Source organism: Scomber scombrus, chromosome 3 (genome assembly GCF_963691925.1).
Source record: "Scomber scombrus chromosome 3, fScoSco1.1, whole genome shotgun sequence".
Lineage (NCBI taxonomy): Eukaryota > Metazoa > Chordata > Actinopteri > Scombriformes > Scombridae > Scomber > Scomber scombrus.
Window position 1 is genome coordinate 14,902,316 of NC_084972.1, and position 15,467 is coordinate 14,917,782.

The following is a 15,467-nucleotide window of genomic DNA, read 5'->3' on the forward strand; positions in this document are numbered from 1 at the left end:
TATTGACTGTATTTTTTTAACTGTCGTACTTATTTTGCCCCAATTGTCCTTGTGATTTCAGTCAATGCTCAAGAGCCAATGCAACATGCGGACTCAATAAGACTGCACACAAGTTTTTGCCTTTCGGGTAAGTAGTTATGCACTTTATAATAATAATAAAGTTAAAAAGTGTGTATTTACAATCATGTGGTTCACTCTGGACATATCAGGTGGGGAAATATGAAAGTAGTTCCTATCCTTCATCTGTCAGACAAAATATGTTTAAAGTTATTTATAATTTGCCAATTATACTACATGTTGATCAACTGCAAAACTGGAACCATTTCATTACCACATCTTGATGTACACTGAGGCCTGGATTATAATCATCATTTCCACAGGCCAGCAATGAAAAACAGGGATGGTATTTTGCTGTATGTTTCACCTAATCACCTAACTAAACCACTAACTAACATGTATTTATAATTACAATTACAAATAAAAGTACAACAAGAACTACTACAAATAAAAAATGTCATTATATACAGAATGTTGTGTTTAATCTTTTTTTTCATTAGATAAGTTTGAAACAAAGAGTCTGGGAGACGGACCTGATATGCTGTTGCAGTTCCAAAGGATGACAGTTAATTGATACACAGACCCTTTGAATTACATTTCTACAAGGTAATTCAAAGTGCTTTACATACAACACAAAACTCATCAAGACAAAAGTTAATAGCAACACAAGGCAATATAAAAAGACAACTAAATACTAAAAAGCTAAACAAAAACAGAACAAGACAGATAAAAAGAAGAATAAATATCATATCATCGTAAAAAAAAATCTAAACAAAGGCATTCAAATAATAAGAAAGACAAAAACAATCAACAATTCAACAGACACACTACAACTTTATATGCCAGTCAATGTATTAAGTTTCAATTAGATTTCAGTATATAACTAAATATACCCACTGTGTCATAAATCATGTATATATTGACACCTTATCAGCAAGTCACATAGATGACACGTGGTGGTAAAGATAATTGAATAAATAAATAAATAAGCAATCAGTCCAGAAACATGTTGCGGTAGTATGCCACATTTTTCTTATTGACTGGCGCTAACAGCTTATAATAGTAAAGAAGAGAGATAATATTCTTTAATACACTAAAGTTAATTCTCTAAACCAAGTGAGTGAGATTTTCTGATTTTTCCATGAACACGAACCAATGTGATATTTACCCATAATTATGATGATATTGACCATATCAGATATTTCTTTTTAGTTAAGTTTCATATTCTTAAATGTGCAAACAGAAAAGCTTCTCAGTTTTTCATAAATATTATGAGCAGTACTAACAGACCATTTAATCTTGTATAATAAGAAGGCTGTAAAAACTGTTAATGAGTCTATTTTTAATGTCTTTATTTAACTAGTTGTATTATGTATTTCTGTATTTACTTTTATTCTTTATTTTTATGCCTTATAACTTGTCTTATTTCTATTTTATTTCTATTCTTATGTGCTGTTTGTTAACCCTCTGGTATTTTGTTCCTCCTTCTTTATTGTGATCAATAAAGTTAAATTAAAAAAAAAAAAAAAGCTAATAGGCTAACTAGCAGCTACACAGTGACATGTAGTTACTTTACAGTCAGTCTGAATGAAGGAGCTAACAGACTGAAATGGAGTTAAGAAAAATCAAGGACCAGGTAACTGCAGAGCACAGAAAACACAGCGTTTCTTGTCTTTCCTTTCTTTTTTTTTGTCTCTCTTCTGTAACTTAGAGTCAAACTAACAGAGCCTCTGACTGCTGCAAACAGCTGGCTAGCCGTGCTAGCGACGTGTCCATAAAGTTTGCTAACGTTACTCAGCTAAAGAAAGAAGATCTGTGTCATGAAAGTAGACACAGTTTGATTTTACTGAATAACTTTGCACGATCATTTCTTCAAAGATTTGATGTTTCGATTTGTAATGCACATTAAAACATTTAATGAGGCTAATTAGAGTCTCAAATGTAGCATAAAACCTGCCAAACAATCACCAGCCTTTAATGAATCCATATGTAACTAACTTACTGCGGGGCTACTTTTGAGACAAGACAAGACAAACTTTGGTGGCTTATTGCTGTATTTACCGACAAGAAATAAGATTCACAAAAAGTTTTGCTGTGATTATTTACCCTGTCAAATCACAGCAGTAAAATATGCATAAGTTGAAGTCTTAATGTCTTTAACCACTTTAAAGCAGACTTCTTCATCCCACTAAAAAAATACAGGGATGTTTTTTATACTTTACTTTTTAATTCAGCAATATTTGCATCTTGATTTGTGTCATTACAAACACTGTCTTTTAGTAGTAGAAAACAATAACAAGTATTATTGTTTTCCTAAATATATCAAACCATAAAGATAAAATAGGAAGTGGCTGATATTTCTTAATATCATACATTGAATGCCCATCTCTATCTTGATAAAAGTCGTGACTGCATGACCAATAGGGACAACGACGACTTAATCAGTGTAACTCTGATAAAATCTTATATATTTCATAAAAATATCAGACTGCTTTTAATAAAGCAAAACAAATTACTCAGCTTAAGTCAATTTATTCATTGGAATTATTCCTTAAAATGCTCAGAGGTTATATCGCACCTTTTGCTCAAACATTGATAACAAGCTAAATATAATAATCCATACCTAGTTTTTAAGGTAAAAATGCATGTTTAATACAGCTGGTATTCAGCAGAGATCAGTATCAGTAACATCATGATGACATATGATCCCCAGTACTGCTTCTGTGGGTTTTTAAAAAAACTTTCTACAGAAATACAATGAAGTTCAGCTTTTGGATTTTGTTCAACAATTCAATGTGGTGCACTTGCTCATCCCACAACTCAAGGGATACCTTAAATGAACTGAACTCAATTTTATTTTTATTTTTAACATTTTAACATTTGGTCTTTTTTGTGTGTTTCATGTCAAATCTCTCTTTCAGAGTCCGTTGGTCCAGGCTATATTCAGCCGAAATGCTGAGGAAGTGTCATTTTTGTTGAGCCATAATGAAGATGTCAATTCATTGGTAATATTATCCCACTTATACTCTGCATTTATGTGTTTGTGGTTTGTTTTAGCAATGTGTCGTGTCAAATATTTATGCATTATATTATAGCTGAAATGTTAATTTTAATGTTTCTCTAAGGACCAAGAACAAAGCACACCACTTCATGCTGCTGCTTATTTGGGCGATGTCCACATTATGGACATACTTATCACTTCAGGTAGAAACATTACTTCTCATACTATGAAATATGTCCTACTATGTTCTACCTATTTCTGCTGTATACCCGTGTATATTTCTTGCAACTAATCTTTTCCAGTAATAGAACAATGAATCATGTACAGAAGAACTAAAAGACGCCACAAACAGCGAAGCATAACTGCTTTTCTTTCTGTTACAGGTGCTAATGTCAACGCTAAAGACCAGGGTTTGGTGTCTCCTCTGCATCGAGCTGCTGCCTCACGAAATGAAGTATGTTTCTGTTTTCAAAACGTAGTGGAAAAACATCATGTAATTTCTAAGGAAATAATAATCAACAGATCATCATTTTTGACATTGGTATTTTTTGAATTGTGTGTTTTTCTCTCAGAGGGCTGTCGAGCTGCTGCTGAAACACAAAGCAGAGGTCAACACACGAGACAATTTCTGGCACACACCGTTACACATGGCAGCAGCAAACTGGGCTACAGGCAGCGCTGAAGCTCTGATACCACATTTGTGCAACCTGGATGTTTCCGACAGATCAGGAAGGACACCTCTGCATCATGCAGCACACAGCGGCCATGAAGAGGTACACTGATAATAAGATATTATTGTTTTGTGAGATCAGGTAAAAATATGTCACTTAAATGATCATTGTACCATTTTTATGCAATAGTTTACTCCGGATCAAGTCATAAGACATGAAGCCATAGACACACAGTGTGTGACCCTGTAGTTATGTCTCTTTCTGCAGATGGTGAACTTGCTTCTCAGCAAAGGTGCCAACGTGAGTGCCAAAGATAAAAAGGAAAGGCAGCCGATCCACTGGGCTGCACACCTGGGTAAGTAATATCACTACTATTTACCTAAAATAAAAATAAAAACTCCACGTGTGCCACATGAATTTGAGGAAGAGCAGATATTTGGCACAAAACACATTAGTATACAACAGAAATTCAGGATGAAAATGTACAATCTCAACAAACAAAACACTGATATCTGTGACAAACAGCTGTAGTCGGTTAGAAACATTGCCACTAAATTTACTCTGTATACTTTGTGTAATATGGTGACATGTGATAGAATTTGGGACAATTCAAACTTTTGTTAAGAGCTAAAGATAATACTGTAAGTATTGAACATCATTTTAACGACAATATATGCTGAAATTGTGTTTAATTTTGTATAAGAGAGTTAAGTATCAGGCGGTGCTGACTGGATGCACGGAGCTGTGACATTGTTGCATGATTTATCTTTTTCATTACTAGCCTGTTTGCTGAATCTGCTTCAGTTCGCAAACAGGCTAGCACGCAAGAGTGGTGTGTTGTGACGTGTGTGCATGGCAGATGCTCATAGTAAACGTGAAGCTCTTCTTTCAGGACATGTGGAGGTTGTGAAGCTGCTGGTGTGTCACAGTGCAGATGTGACTTGCAAGGACAAACGTGGTTACACTCCGCTCCATGCTGCAGCTGCCAGTGGACAGTTAGACGTGGTCAAATATTTGTTGAGTCTGGGGGTGGAGGTAAAGTGGTCCCATTTCTGTTAGAAAACTCAAATCCTTTTCCATCATAATGAATAGTTAGAGCTAAATTATCTCCATGTACTGTATATTCTTTGAAGGGCAACATTATTAAACGAGCCTGATCTCGCTGCTGCAAGCATATTTTGTTAAGAGTCAAAATAAAGGTATCAATAGACGTCCTCTTACAGTCAAATACGCTGTAACAGATAATGTAAAAGCATTTCGACAAAGAGTTTTAAAGCACAACAAACAGAAGCATTTATTTATTTATTTATTTTTTAGAGCTGTTAAAAATCTGGCACTGCTGATTACACACAAATGTACTTATTACACTCGTCTTAGACAGAGATAATAAATTATTCGTCCACGGCAGTCCACAGTGTAAATGGTCATCATGTGATTTTCATGGTTTGTGTCACTAATCTTGCTGATGCAGCATCAGTGATGTTTCCTCTGCTCTTTGCTGATGATACTGTGGTCAATTTGGGCACATAATACTTTTCTACATTAACAGCTGAAAATAATATTAGTTTGAAAACATATTGTGTACCCGTATCTCCCTGTTGAAAAAGCCAGAGGTTTCACACTAGATCCCTTTTTATGTTTTCTTTAAGATAACCAGATCCAGGCATCATCAGCAAAATACATTTTAACATTGTTGTACTATAAATCAGCCCGTGTTTCACATTCAGCAGTATTTCTTGGTCTGCAAAAAACGACTCATGTCTCCTCTCCAAACCAACATAACATTTTATACTTCTCTTTTATTGTCTCTCAGACTGATGAGCCCAACACCTTTGGGAACACGGCCCTCCACATGGCGTGCCACATGGGACAGGACACTGTGGCCAATGAGCTGGTGAACTACGGCGCTAACATCAACCAGCCAAATTACCACAGCAACACACCGCTGCACCTGGCCGCCTCCTCCTCCAGCGGGGTGCTGTGTCTCGAGCTGCTCATTAACAATGGTGCTGATGTCAACATGCAGGTAAAGGTGTATTTGAAAAAGAGGAAGCAAAAAAGAAGAAATTAAACAGTTTGGTTTTGATATGCATATTTTTATGTTTTTTGGCCTTCTTCTAACACCATGTGTTTTTATTTCTTCTCTTCAACAGAATAAAGAAGGGAAGATCCCTTTGCATATGGCTGCTATGCACGGGCGCTTCACAGGCTCCCAGATTCTTATCCAAAATGGTATCAGCAAAGTTAGAATTTAAAAGCCCTTAAAATGATTCACAGTATCCACTAATACTCGCTCTGATCAATATATGACAGCATGTTCCCATCTGAAACATACTTCATTATATTTAACAACATGTTTCCTTCTCCCTCTGTTCACAGGTGGGGAGATTGACTGTGTTGATATATATGGAAATTCTCCTCTTCATGTTGCTGCCAGATATGGTCAGGAGCTGCTGATCAGCACTCTGCTGACAAATGGTGCTGACAAAGCCAGGTAAGTCTCCTTCTGTCAGCTGTACAGTGGTGAAAAATCATAACTGGTTTAGTAATTCCTACTACTTCAGAATACTAAAGTAAAAAACAAAAATTGCTCTCATTGGTCTCATCAGACAAGGGATTCATGGGATGCTTCCACTACATTTGGCGGCGCTCAACGGCTTTCCAGACTGTTGTCGCAAGTTGCTATGTAACGGTGAGAGTCTGTTTGCTGCACTCCTTAGTTTTTCTCCCAGTGTCTACTTATCTAAGTACTGTCACAACTAAAAAAAGTGACCCATTTCTTCAAAGTGTTTATTGTTGTTTCAGGCCAGTTTTACAGCATGCTGCCATCTCCGCCAAGTGGCCAGACGCCTTCATTTGGGTTTGATATAAACACTCAAGATGACGACGGGAGGACCTGCCTGCATGCAGCGGCCTCTGGAGGGTAAGCCAACATACTGCACATGCACAAGTTGTTTTTAGACAAATGTAAATGTGAAGTCTTCACACATTCATCTACATCATCATAATTAAAATTAAAGACCTGTTGTCCAGATATTAACTCTGCTGAACCTCAGAAATACACATAGTGTAAAACTGACTGCCTGTTACTCTGCAGTCCAGTCAAGCAGGCAGCTCAACACATGCTTTTCTGTGTCTGAAGATACTAAATAGATTTCTGTTTGTTGTGAAATGTATTTTTCATCAATTTATTATGCATTTGAAAAAGTAATTAAACAAAAAACTGTGAGCCTAAATCATAAATGTATACTTCATTTAACAAATGTCTTTGTGTGTGTGGCAGAAATCTTGACTGTCTCAACTTGCTGTTAAATAGTGGAGTTGAACTGGATGTAAAGGATAATTTGGGAAGGTAAGCAGTGCTAAAAAAAAAAAAAAGGTATAACTGAATTAAAAATTAGATTTGGATGCCAATGTTGCTTATTATCATATCCCTGTCCCCTGTCGTACCCTGCAGATCTCCTTTGCACTACGCTGCAGCCAACGGGAGCAGTCAGTGCACAATCACCTTGGTGAGAGCCGGTGCTGAGGTCAACGAGCTAGATCTGACTGGCTGCAGCCCTCTGCACTACGCTGCTGCTTCGCACACTTTCTGCGGGTGAGAGAAAAACATATATTTTTATATTTTACTCATTTTACTGAAAGACAACAAGGACAGTATTCTGTGGTTTCACAAACACTTCTCCATTGTCCGTCCTGACTTAATTTAAGCCAAGTTTAAAAGAGTATTTCTCTCTTTCCACAGAGGGGATACAAGCTCTGAGCCTGAATACAGAGTTGAAAAGGAGCATGAAGCTTCTCTGTGAGTCACACATCACTCATAAACCACAGAGAAACATTTATCCTGATACATTACTAGAAAAAGATCCCAGTATGCACTTAAAATTAAAACCAGGGTCCACAGTAATCGTATCATTTAGTAAAGAGATCATAATGCAAGATGTATCTTTAATTTACAGAAATAATCACAATTTTGAGGGCATTATCTTGTATATCTGTTAACATCTCATCTTCAATGATGCCAGAAATATGTATTGAATCTTGGTAACAGCCACAGCCTTGTTGTTTTTGCATCACATTTTTAATTTATTCAATAAGCACATGAAGTATCATCACACCCACTACAAAAGATCGACTTATTATAATGTGCAGAACATATATAAAAGAAAGAAAGAAGGCAAGATCTGATAAAATGATGTGATGAGATTTTCAAGTATTTTTAGACATACAGGACACACGACATATAAAGACAGATACTAGAACAGTCCACTTAGGGCCACAAGGTGACAAAAAAGGTCTGTTTCATTTCATTGGACCTTTAATCAACTTGATTATTTCTTGTAAATGTAAGATGAATAAAACCCAGACAGGATTCCTCATGTTCCTTGGACTCTGTGTGTTCAGGTGTTTAGACCACTTGCTGGACAACGGGGCGAATCCAACTTTAAAGAACAGTAAAGGTTACAGTGCCGTCCACTATGCAGCAGCTTATGGGAACAAACAGCATCTGGAACTGGTGAGCGGCATCTTTTTATTTCCTGGTTTTGATTTTGCCTTATTTTTGTTGTTGTTCTGATTCATCTGTTGCAGGCTAGATTTAAGTTTTCTTCATTTTTCCTCTCTCACTCTTTTAGCTCCTGGAGATTTCTTTCAACTGTCTGGAAGAAGTTGAAAGTAATATTCCAGTCAGTCCCTTGCACTTAGCTGTGAGTATTACAAAAATTCACCATGAATGATGAATACACCGGTGAAAATGAGTTTTACATGAGGACCATATTAACATGCATGCTTGTGTTACAGGCTTATTATGGTCACTGCGAGGCCCTGAGCTTGCTGTGTGAGACTTTAGTGAGTCTGGATGTGCGAGACATTGAAGGCCAAACTGCTCTCCACCTCGCCGCTCAGAGAGGTTTTGCCCCGTGTGTGGAAGTGCTGCTGAAACATCAAGCTTCCTACACGCTGAAGGAGCACAAACACAAGAGGACAGCTCTCCACGCTGCAGGTGTGTGTCCATCCCAGGACAAAAATCTGCAAATATACTGATAATTTTTGGTTTTGTTGACATCTTTTTTTTCCTTTTTATTCATTCCTCATGTGCAGCTGCTGAAGGCCAAGTGGACTGTCTGCTTTTACTGGTCAACAGAGAACAAAGTGCCGACGTCATCGACAGTCCAGATACACAGGGACAGTGAGTCACTTTATATTTTAGGCTTGGATTTGTAATGATTGATCCATTAGGACACCAGACATGCTTTTACATTAATTGCTGCTTTTTGATTTTCTTTGATTTTTGATTGTATAGCAAGTGTGCAAATGTGTATTCTGATTTAAAACATCTTCCTTGTTTTGACATGAGAGAATAAAACATCTGTAGATTATCAACACCAAGAAGAAAACAATTAGGAAGGCTGATTTAAATTTAAAAAAAATAAATAAATAAATGTATATTAAATGTGATCAGGCTGATCTATATTTCTTTTTGCAAGGATGACGTGAACAGAGAATAACTAATTACTCAACTTTACGGCATCAAATTCAGCCTGTTTGTTTGAATGCAGGACGGCTCTCATGCTGGCAGCTCTGGGACGTCACACTGACTGTGTCCACATCCTGCTGGAGAAAGGAGCAAAGGCGGATGCTGGAGACAAAAAGGGCTTCACTGCATTACACCGAGCTGTATGTGTACTTGCTTTGCTTGTCTTTGTGTGTCTGCATATCCCGTCACTATTTAATTGCACTTATTGCGGCAAGTATATCATAAATGGAGAATATGATCCCTTCACAGCGTCCTTGATGTTCCAGTTGTGTTTGTCCTCTCATATCTTATCTTCTGTCCTCGCCCTGCAGGCCATGTTGGGCAGTGATGACTGTGTCTCTGCTCTGTTGGAACACGGGGCCTCAGCTCTTTGTCGAGACTCTCAGGGAAGAACCCCACTTCACCTCGCAGCCTCCCGCGGCCATACGGAGCTACTCCACAGTTTGCTGAAGGCCGCCGTGGAAGCTGACCCTCTGGACTCCATGCTGGACTACAGAGGCTACATGCCTGTCCACTGGGCTGCCTACCACGGTGAGACACCAGAGCAAGCATTTGTTCATTCTAGAAGTCTAATGTACTTCATATCATGTATGTAGGTTTGTATATTAATCATTTGTCCGTTTGTTTCCTGCCTTCTTTAGGACATGAAGGATGTTTACGCATTTTACTTGAAAACAAACTTTATAGCAACCAAGAAGGAAACTCCTTCACCCCATTGCACTGTGCTTTGTGAGTTCTGTAGTTAATATAAATACTAATCACACATATATTTATTGGATATCAATAATGATTAGTTGAGTGTGGTTCAACTCAAAAACTCTGTTATTCCTTTGCAGAATTAATGGACAGGAAGTTGCTGCTGGACTTATAGTGAAGACTGTTGGCCCTCAAATTGTTAAAATTAGTGATACCAAAGGAAGGTGAGTTCTGCTCTGAGTCTGTTTTATGCAACACTGCAGGTAATTCACTGATAATATGCTGTCAGTTAAGTCATTTATGACAGCTTTACATGTCCAAACTTTAAAAAAATACAGTGGAGATTTAAATTATGCATCACCTTTCCAATAACTAATAACTGAGCAATAAAAATCGGACTGTATTCTCATCCTCCGATGCATTGGCTCTCACACTCCTCTCGTATTGTTTTGTGTATGTTATGTGAGTGCAGGACTCCGCTGCATGCAGCTGCTTATTCAGGAAACATCGCTGGGCTCCAGCTGGTCCTGGCCCAGGGTGCAGAGGTTAATGCTGTGGACCACTGTGGACGCTCTGCGCTGATGGTTGCTGCTGACTGTGGACACACCACAGCTGTTGGTATGAGATTTAAATTAAGTATATACCTTAAAATACATGAGGTCTGAAGAATACATTTTCCCCCTGCAATTATTTATCTCTTGATCATTTAATCACACAAGAATAATTTTGACTTACTTTAGCATGTATTCTGTTGTTATGACTTTCACAATCCTCACTGATGATTACCTTTGAATACACCAGTTGCACTGCACATGAAACCACCAAAGGCTTATGTTTGTTGTGAAAGGTGTCTTTATTTTTTCTGCATTTCAGAGTACTTGTTGCACAAGGCGAAGCAAGACCTGACGCTGGTGGATGTCAATAATAACACAGCCCTTCACTTAGCCTGCAGCAAGGTCACATATATACACACACACACACACACACACACACACACACACACACACACACACACACACACACACATGTATATATATACTGTATGCGTGCAGTGACACAATCATTTTTGCATGTGTGTAACAACATGTGTCATTAACAAATAAGTCGGCTAAAATGTAATAAAATTCCTATAAATCAGGTGACATTTTATTTATTGTTTGTTTTCTAAATGAACGGTGTAGTTACAGCACTGAAGTATAAGAGTTTGTACAGTGTCACTCAAGTAGTTTACCAGTTAGTACAATGTGTTTTATCCTGCAGGGTCATGAAATGTGTGCCCTGTTGATCCTGGGAGAGATCAACGATTCATCCCTCATCAATGCAACAAATAGTGCTCTCCAAATGTGAGTTAAAATTGGCTTTATGTGCTGGCTACTGCATCTGCAGGCTGTTTATTAAGAATGATATGATGACGTTGATTATCAATGGAGATGATCAAATTTACATTACAAGCCATAAAAATCTGAAGTCTGAAAAGTTAAGACTCGTTAAACTTTTGCTCAGTGTAACCTGGAAAAAGGACAGGAAAGGTGAAGATTTTTTGTGGATTTTTGTCCTTTTATGATGATATAAATTTTTACATTGACTGGTTAAGTGTAACAAGAAGTGTAGGGTAGAGACTTGTAAACCTGATTTGACTTAATAATGAGTCAGCAGTGTTTTTTGGACCCTGATGTTAAAGTTTGTCTGTTTGGTTTGCTCTTTAGGAAGAAAGTGTTTCACACCTACTGTGTGATTTAAGTTCCTGTGGCCACAGTAATGAATTTGGTTGCGTTCTTCCTGAGAGCTCTGTAATCACACCAGTTACTTTTTCTCATGCAGGCCCCTTCACATCGCAGCGAGGAAAGGCCTGGCGACTGTAGTGCAGGTGTTACTCAGCAGAGGAGCAGCAGTCATGGCTGTAGATGAGGAAGGTAAGCAGTGCCGACAAACATATAAGAACCGTTTATATCTGAATAATCGATTCAACATTATTGCAGCATTTCTTGTCCGTTGACGTTCTGCAGGCCACACGCCCGCTCTGGCTTGTGCCCCGAACAAGAACGTGGCAGACTGCCTGGCCCTCATCCTCTCCACCATGAAGCCTTTCCCTCTTAGAGAGGCCGGTGCAGCCACCCGCTTCAACCCCATCCTGAAGAACTGCGGCATCGCTGCCACCTGCGGGTCCGGTGGAAACATGTGTCATGCCTAGGTCAAGGACCACTCAAGCATCATCGGCCTTCATGGGTGCCTCACAGAGTGAAATTACATGCCAGCCCAGAGTCTCCATGTGTAACCACACACACATACATGTGTCCTTGAATATGTGCGGTTATCAATGCTTCTTCTCTCATGTGTCATGACATTTATACTCGTGTGTCACATGCAGCTGTATGTACAGTCTACACTCATTGAAATCTTGTCTTATGCATTTCTGATATTAGCAGAGCTCTTAGATTCTCTTCTCTGAGTTGAGTGTAGCACATATGTTATTTTATTGAAGTACTAACATTAGATAGAAGTTTAACATGAACACACTACACAAGCCCGTCCTCTTGAACCCCGTCCGCTGCCAGTATTGATTTATTTTTAACTCTGAAACTCTGAGCCTGAGCCCATTTCCATATTGGTCCTCGGCTGATACAAGTGCAAGAATAGTTGAATGATTGCGTGGTTAATTTGCGTACATGTGTGTGAGTCTGCAAGTGCATTTTTTGCATACTAGACATTATTTCTTATTCTTCTTGTTTTAAATTATCTAATGGGTGTAGTTAACCCTTTATGCAATTAATAAGACTCTATTTTCTTATCCTCTCCAGGGTGTAGCAGACACTACACTGATATCTTATTATTCTAATATCACGATCTTCATAAGTTACATTTCAGCATGTGTATAGTTTTAATGATATAGTTTAGTGTGTATATATATAGTTCTTGAAATGAAGTAATAACCTCAGATCAGTGTGTACTGTGTTGTAGGTGCAATAAAAAGCACATCTTGAGCTGGACTTTACAGAAGAAATACAAAGTACGACAGAAATATATTACTACAGTTAAATAAGCCACGAAACAAATGAAAAGTCAAAGAGAACTTATGGAAATATAATATATGTGTTAATATGAACAGTTTTAACGCACAGGGAAAAGTGTCTTTCAGGCTTCAAGCATGAAAGTCATTATGTATGCAACAAAAAAATTCATTTCATTTTCATTTAATTGGATGATTATTTTTTTAAATAATGGTGAAGTCCATAAAAAGACAAAAATGCACATTTTAAGTTCCCAGAGCCCAATGTGACATCATCGAATCAGTTTTTTTGTCTAAAACCCAAAGATGATTAATTTACACTGATGATAAAAGACCAGAAAAAGCAGCAAATCATCATATTTAAGAAGCCAAAAACATGCAAATGTTCAGCATTTTTTCATAATGAATTAATGAATTACCCCAATTTTCAGTTATTTTTGACTAATCAGTTTGTTTCAGTGTGTCATTTCACCTTTCTCATCATAATGTTGTCTGTACAATGATATGAAATATAACACATTTTTCACCGCCGATGCAACAAATAATCTGTGAAACACTAGAAAGTGAAATCACTGCTCTGAAATGTGGTTTTTCAGTTTCATGGCCCAGTGAAAAATCTTGTGTGGCTACATTTCCTTCATCCAAAGTGAGAATGAGCTGCAAATTTCAGTTTCAAATTTGTATTGACATTCTATTAAGTATTTCTGTTATTTCTAAGATTGAAATAAAAATGGGCAGAATTTAGTTTTTACTTGTTAAATAAATTAGCACAATACACCTGACGAGGTACTCAAATGTCACTGCCTCTCCCCACAAAGATTACTTTTATACAGAGTTGTGCTTTAAACGTTTACCTTTTTATGATTCGAAAGCTGTATTCAGACACAGCCTGTGATATTTTCTCCTTTTGCTAATTGTGACCCCTCCCCATCCCAAGTAATGCCCACTGTATTATCTTAAAATGGCTTTAAACTATTTGCACTCTAACATGAAAGTTTACATTTTACAGTCGGGTATCCCTGAAAGGTTTATGCAAATAATCTATACAATTTTAAAATTAATTTTGCAAATTTTACTTTCAGATAAAAGTAATAATCAATTCAGTGTGAGTGACTTCTTCCTTGTTTTATTTGGATTAAATAAATTTAGAGCTCTCAGATTTATGTTTTAAACTGCAGTGAAATGTTTTGAATGATATTTGCCTTCAGGAATTGTGACAGCTCTTCGTTTGTCTTCCATACATCGTAGTGAGATTTCAGGGCATAACAACTTGATTACTCAATGTATGATTTAGTTGTGGATGACATTTATATGAGAAGAAATAAAGAGATCACTACAATACAAGAGTTTTTCCCCCTGTTTTTACACTCCATTTGTCCTTTGTTTTTTCACTGTAAAAAAACAAAGCAAATTACAGTATTTTGTTGAATTTGAACATTTTTACTGACTATTATTCAGCCAACATGTCTGTAAATTCTTTCTTAGATTTTTACCCCTTAGAGAATTTGAACAAGGCTGTCCTACATCTGTACGAATAAATGAGTGAATTCCTTTCAAAATACTTGGAAAACATTTGCAGGTTTTATACATGACAGTATGGAGCTCAGTAGTTTGTCCAGCAGATCTGATCATTTATCAATTATGTAGCTGTTTTAACAAAAGTGCATATAAATGGCTTATTAACAACGTAGTGGATACTTAAGGAATAAGAAGTGTAAGAGTGGTTTATTATAAGCAGATGTTTTGTGGCCAGTGTGTTTATTGGAAACGACAAAGTGGTATTGAGCTAGCCTTACTGATTATAATTAGAAAAAAAGTCCAAAAGCTGAAAACAGAACTTAGTTTTTTCTTCTTTCCTCTCCCATTAATCATCTCACAACCCCTCAGATGTATATGGTGACCATTTGGAGAGCCCCCTTGAGAACCACTGGACTAAACTAGCTTACCGTACATAAAGTAGTGTAAACTAGCTCCACCTGCATCAGCTACAACAGTAACCTGTTGCTGTAACACTGATGCTTCAGTATTAATAAGTTAAAGATGTCATATATATATGACATCTATATATATATATATATATATATATATATATATACAGTATATATATAATCAGTCAGAGGGACCAAACTACTACTTTTACTGTAATACTTTACATCAAGCTCATACTACTTACGTACTTTTACTTAAGTGGGATTTTTCATGCATCACTTTTACTTGTTCTGGAGTATTTTTAATTGTAATTTTTTACATCGCTGTATTGGTACTTTTACTTAAGTAAAGGATCTGAATACTTCTTTCACCACTGCCTGTTTCAGTGTTCATTTGTATGGAAGCCCATTTCTCAAAATAATGACTCAAAATAATGAGATACTATCTCAAAATAATGACTTAGCATCTCAAAATAATGTGAAACTATCTCAAAATAAAGACTTATTTTATGACGTGTTAGCATCTCATTATTTTGAGATAAAAGGTAATTATTTTGACAGGATCTTTTTT

The 15,467-nt window shown here is 37.0% G+C and overlaps 1 protein-coding gene across 1 annotated transcript; it reads left to right on the forward strand.

The window, feature by feature from the left end:
* Positions 1 to 1,607: 1,607 nt before the first annotated feature.
* On the forward strand, positions 1,608 to 14,433 carry LOC133977344 (serine/threonine-protein phosphatase 6 regulatory ankyrin repeat subunit C-like). Its single transcript, XM_062415464.1, has 28 exons — positions 1,608 to 1,693; positions 2,979 to 3,062; positions 3,183 to 3,261; positions 3,442 to 3,512; positions 3,631 to 3,831; positions 3,997 to 4,084; positions 4,622 to 4,764; positions 5,543 to 5,755; positions 5,883 to 5,961; positions 6,109 to 6,223; positions 6,339 to 6,421; positions 6,535 to 6,652; positions 7,013 to 7,081; positions 7,187 to 7,327; positions 7,475 to 7,531; positions 8,134 to 8,245; positions 8,364 to 8,435; positions 8,530 to 8,731; positions 8,830 to 8,917; positions 9,288 to 9,405; positions 9,577 to 9,796; positions 9,907 to 9,994; positions 10,102 to 10,185; positions 10,434 to 10,579; positions 10,835 to 10,917; positions 11,222 to 11,304; positions 11,783 to 11,874; positions 11,968 to 14,433. The coding sequence occupies exons 1-28, from the start codon at positions 1,667 to 1,669 to the stop codon at positions 12,150 to 12,152; spliced, it is 3,141 nt and encodes a 1,046-aa protein (XP_062271448.1). The 5' UTR covers positions 1,608 to 1,666; the 3' UTR covers positions 12,153 to 14,433.
* Positions 14,434 to 15,467: the final 1,034 nt, after the last annotated feature.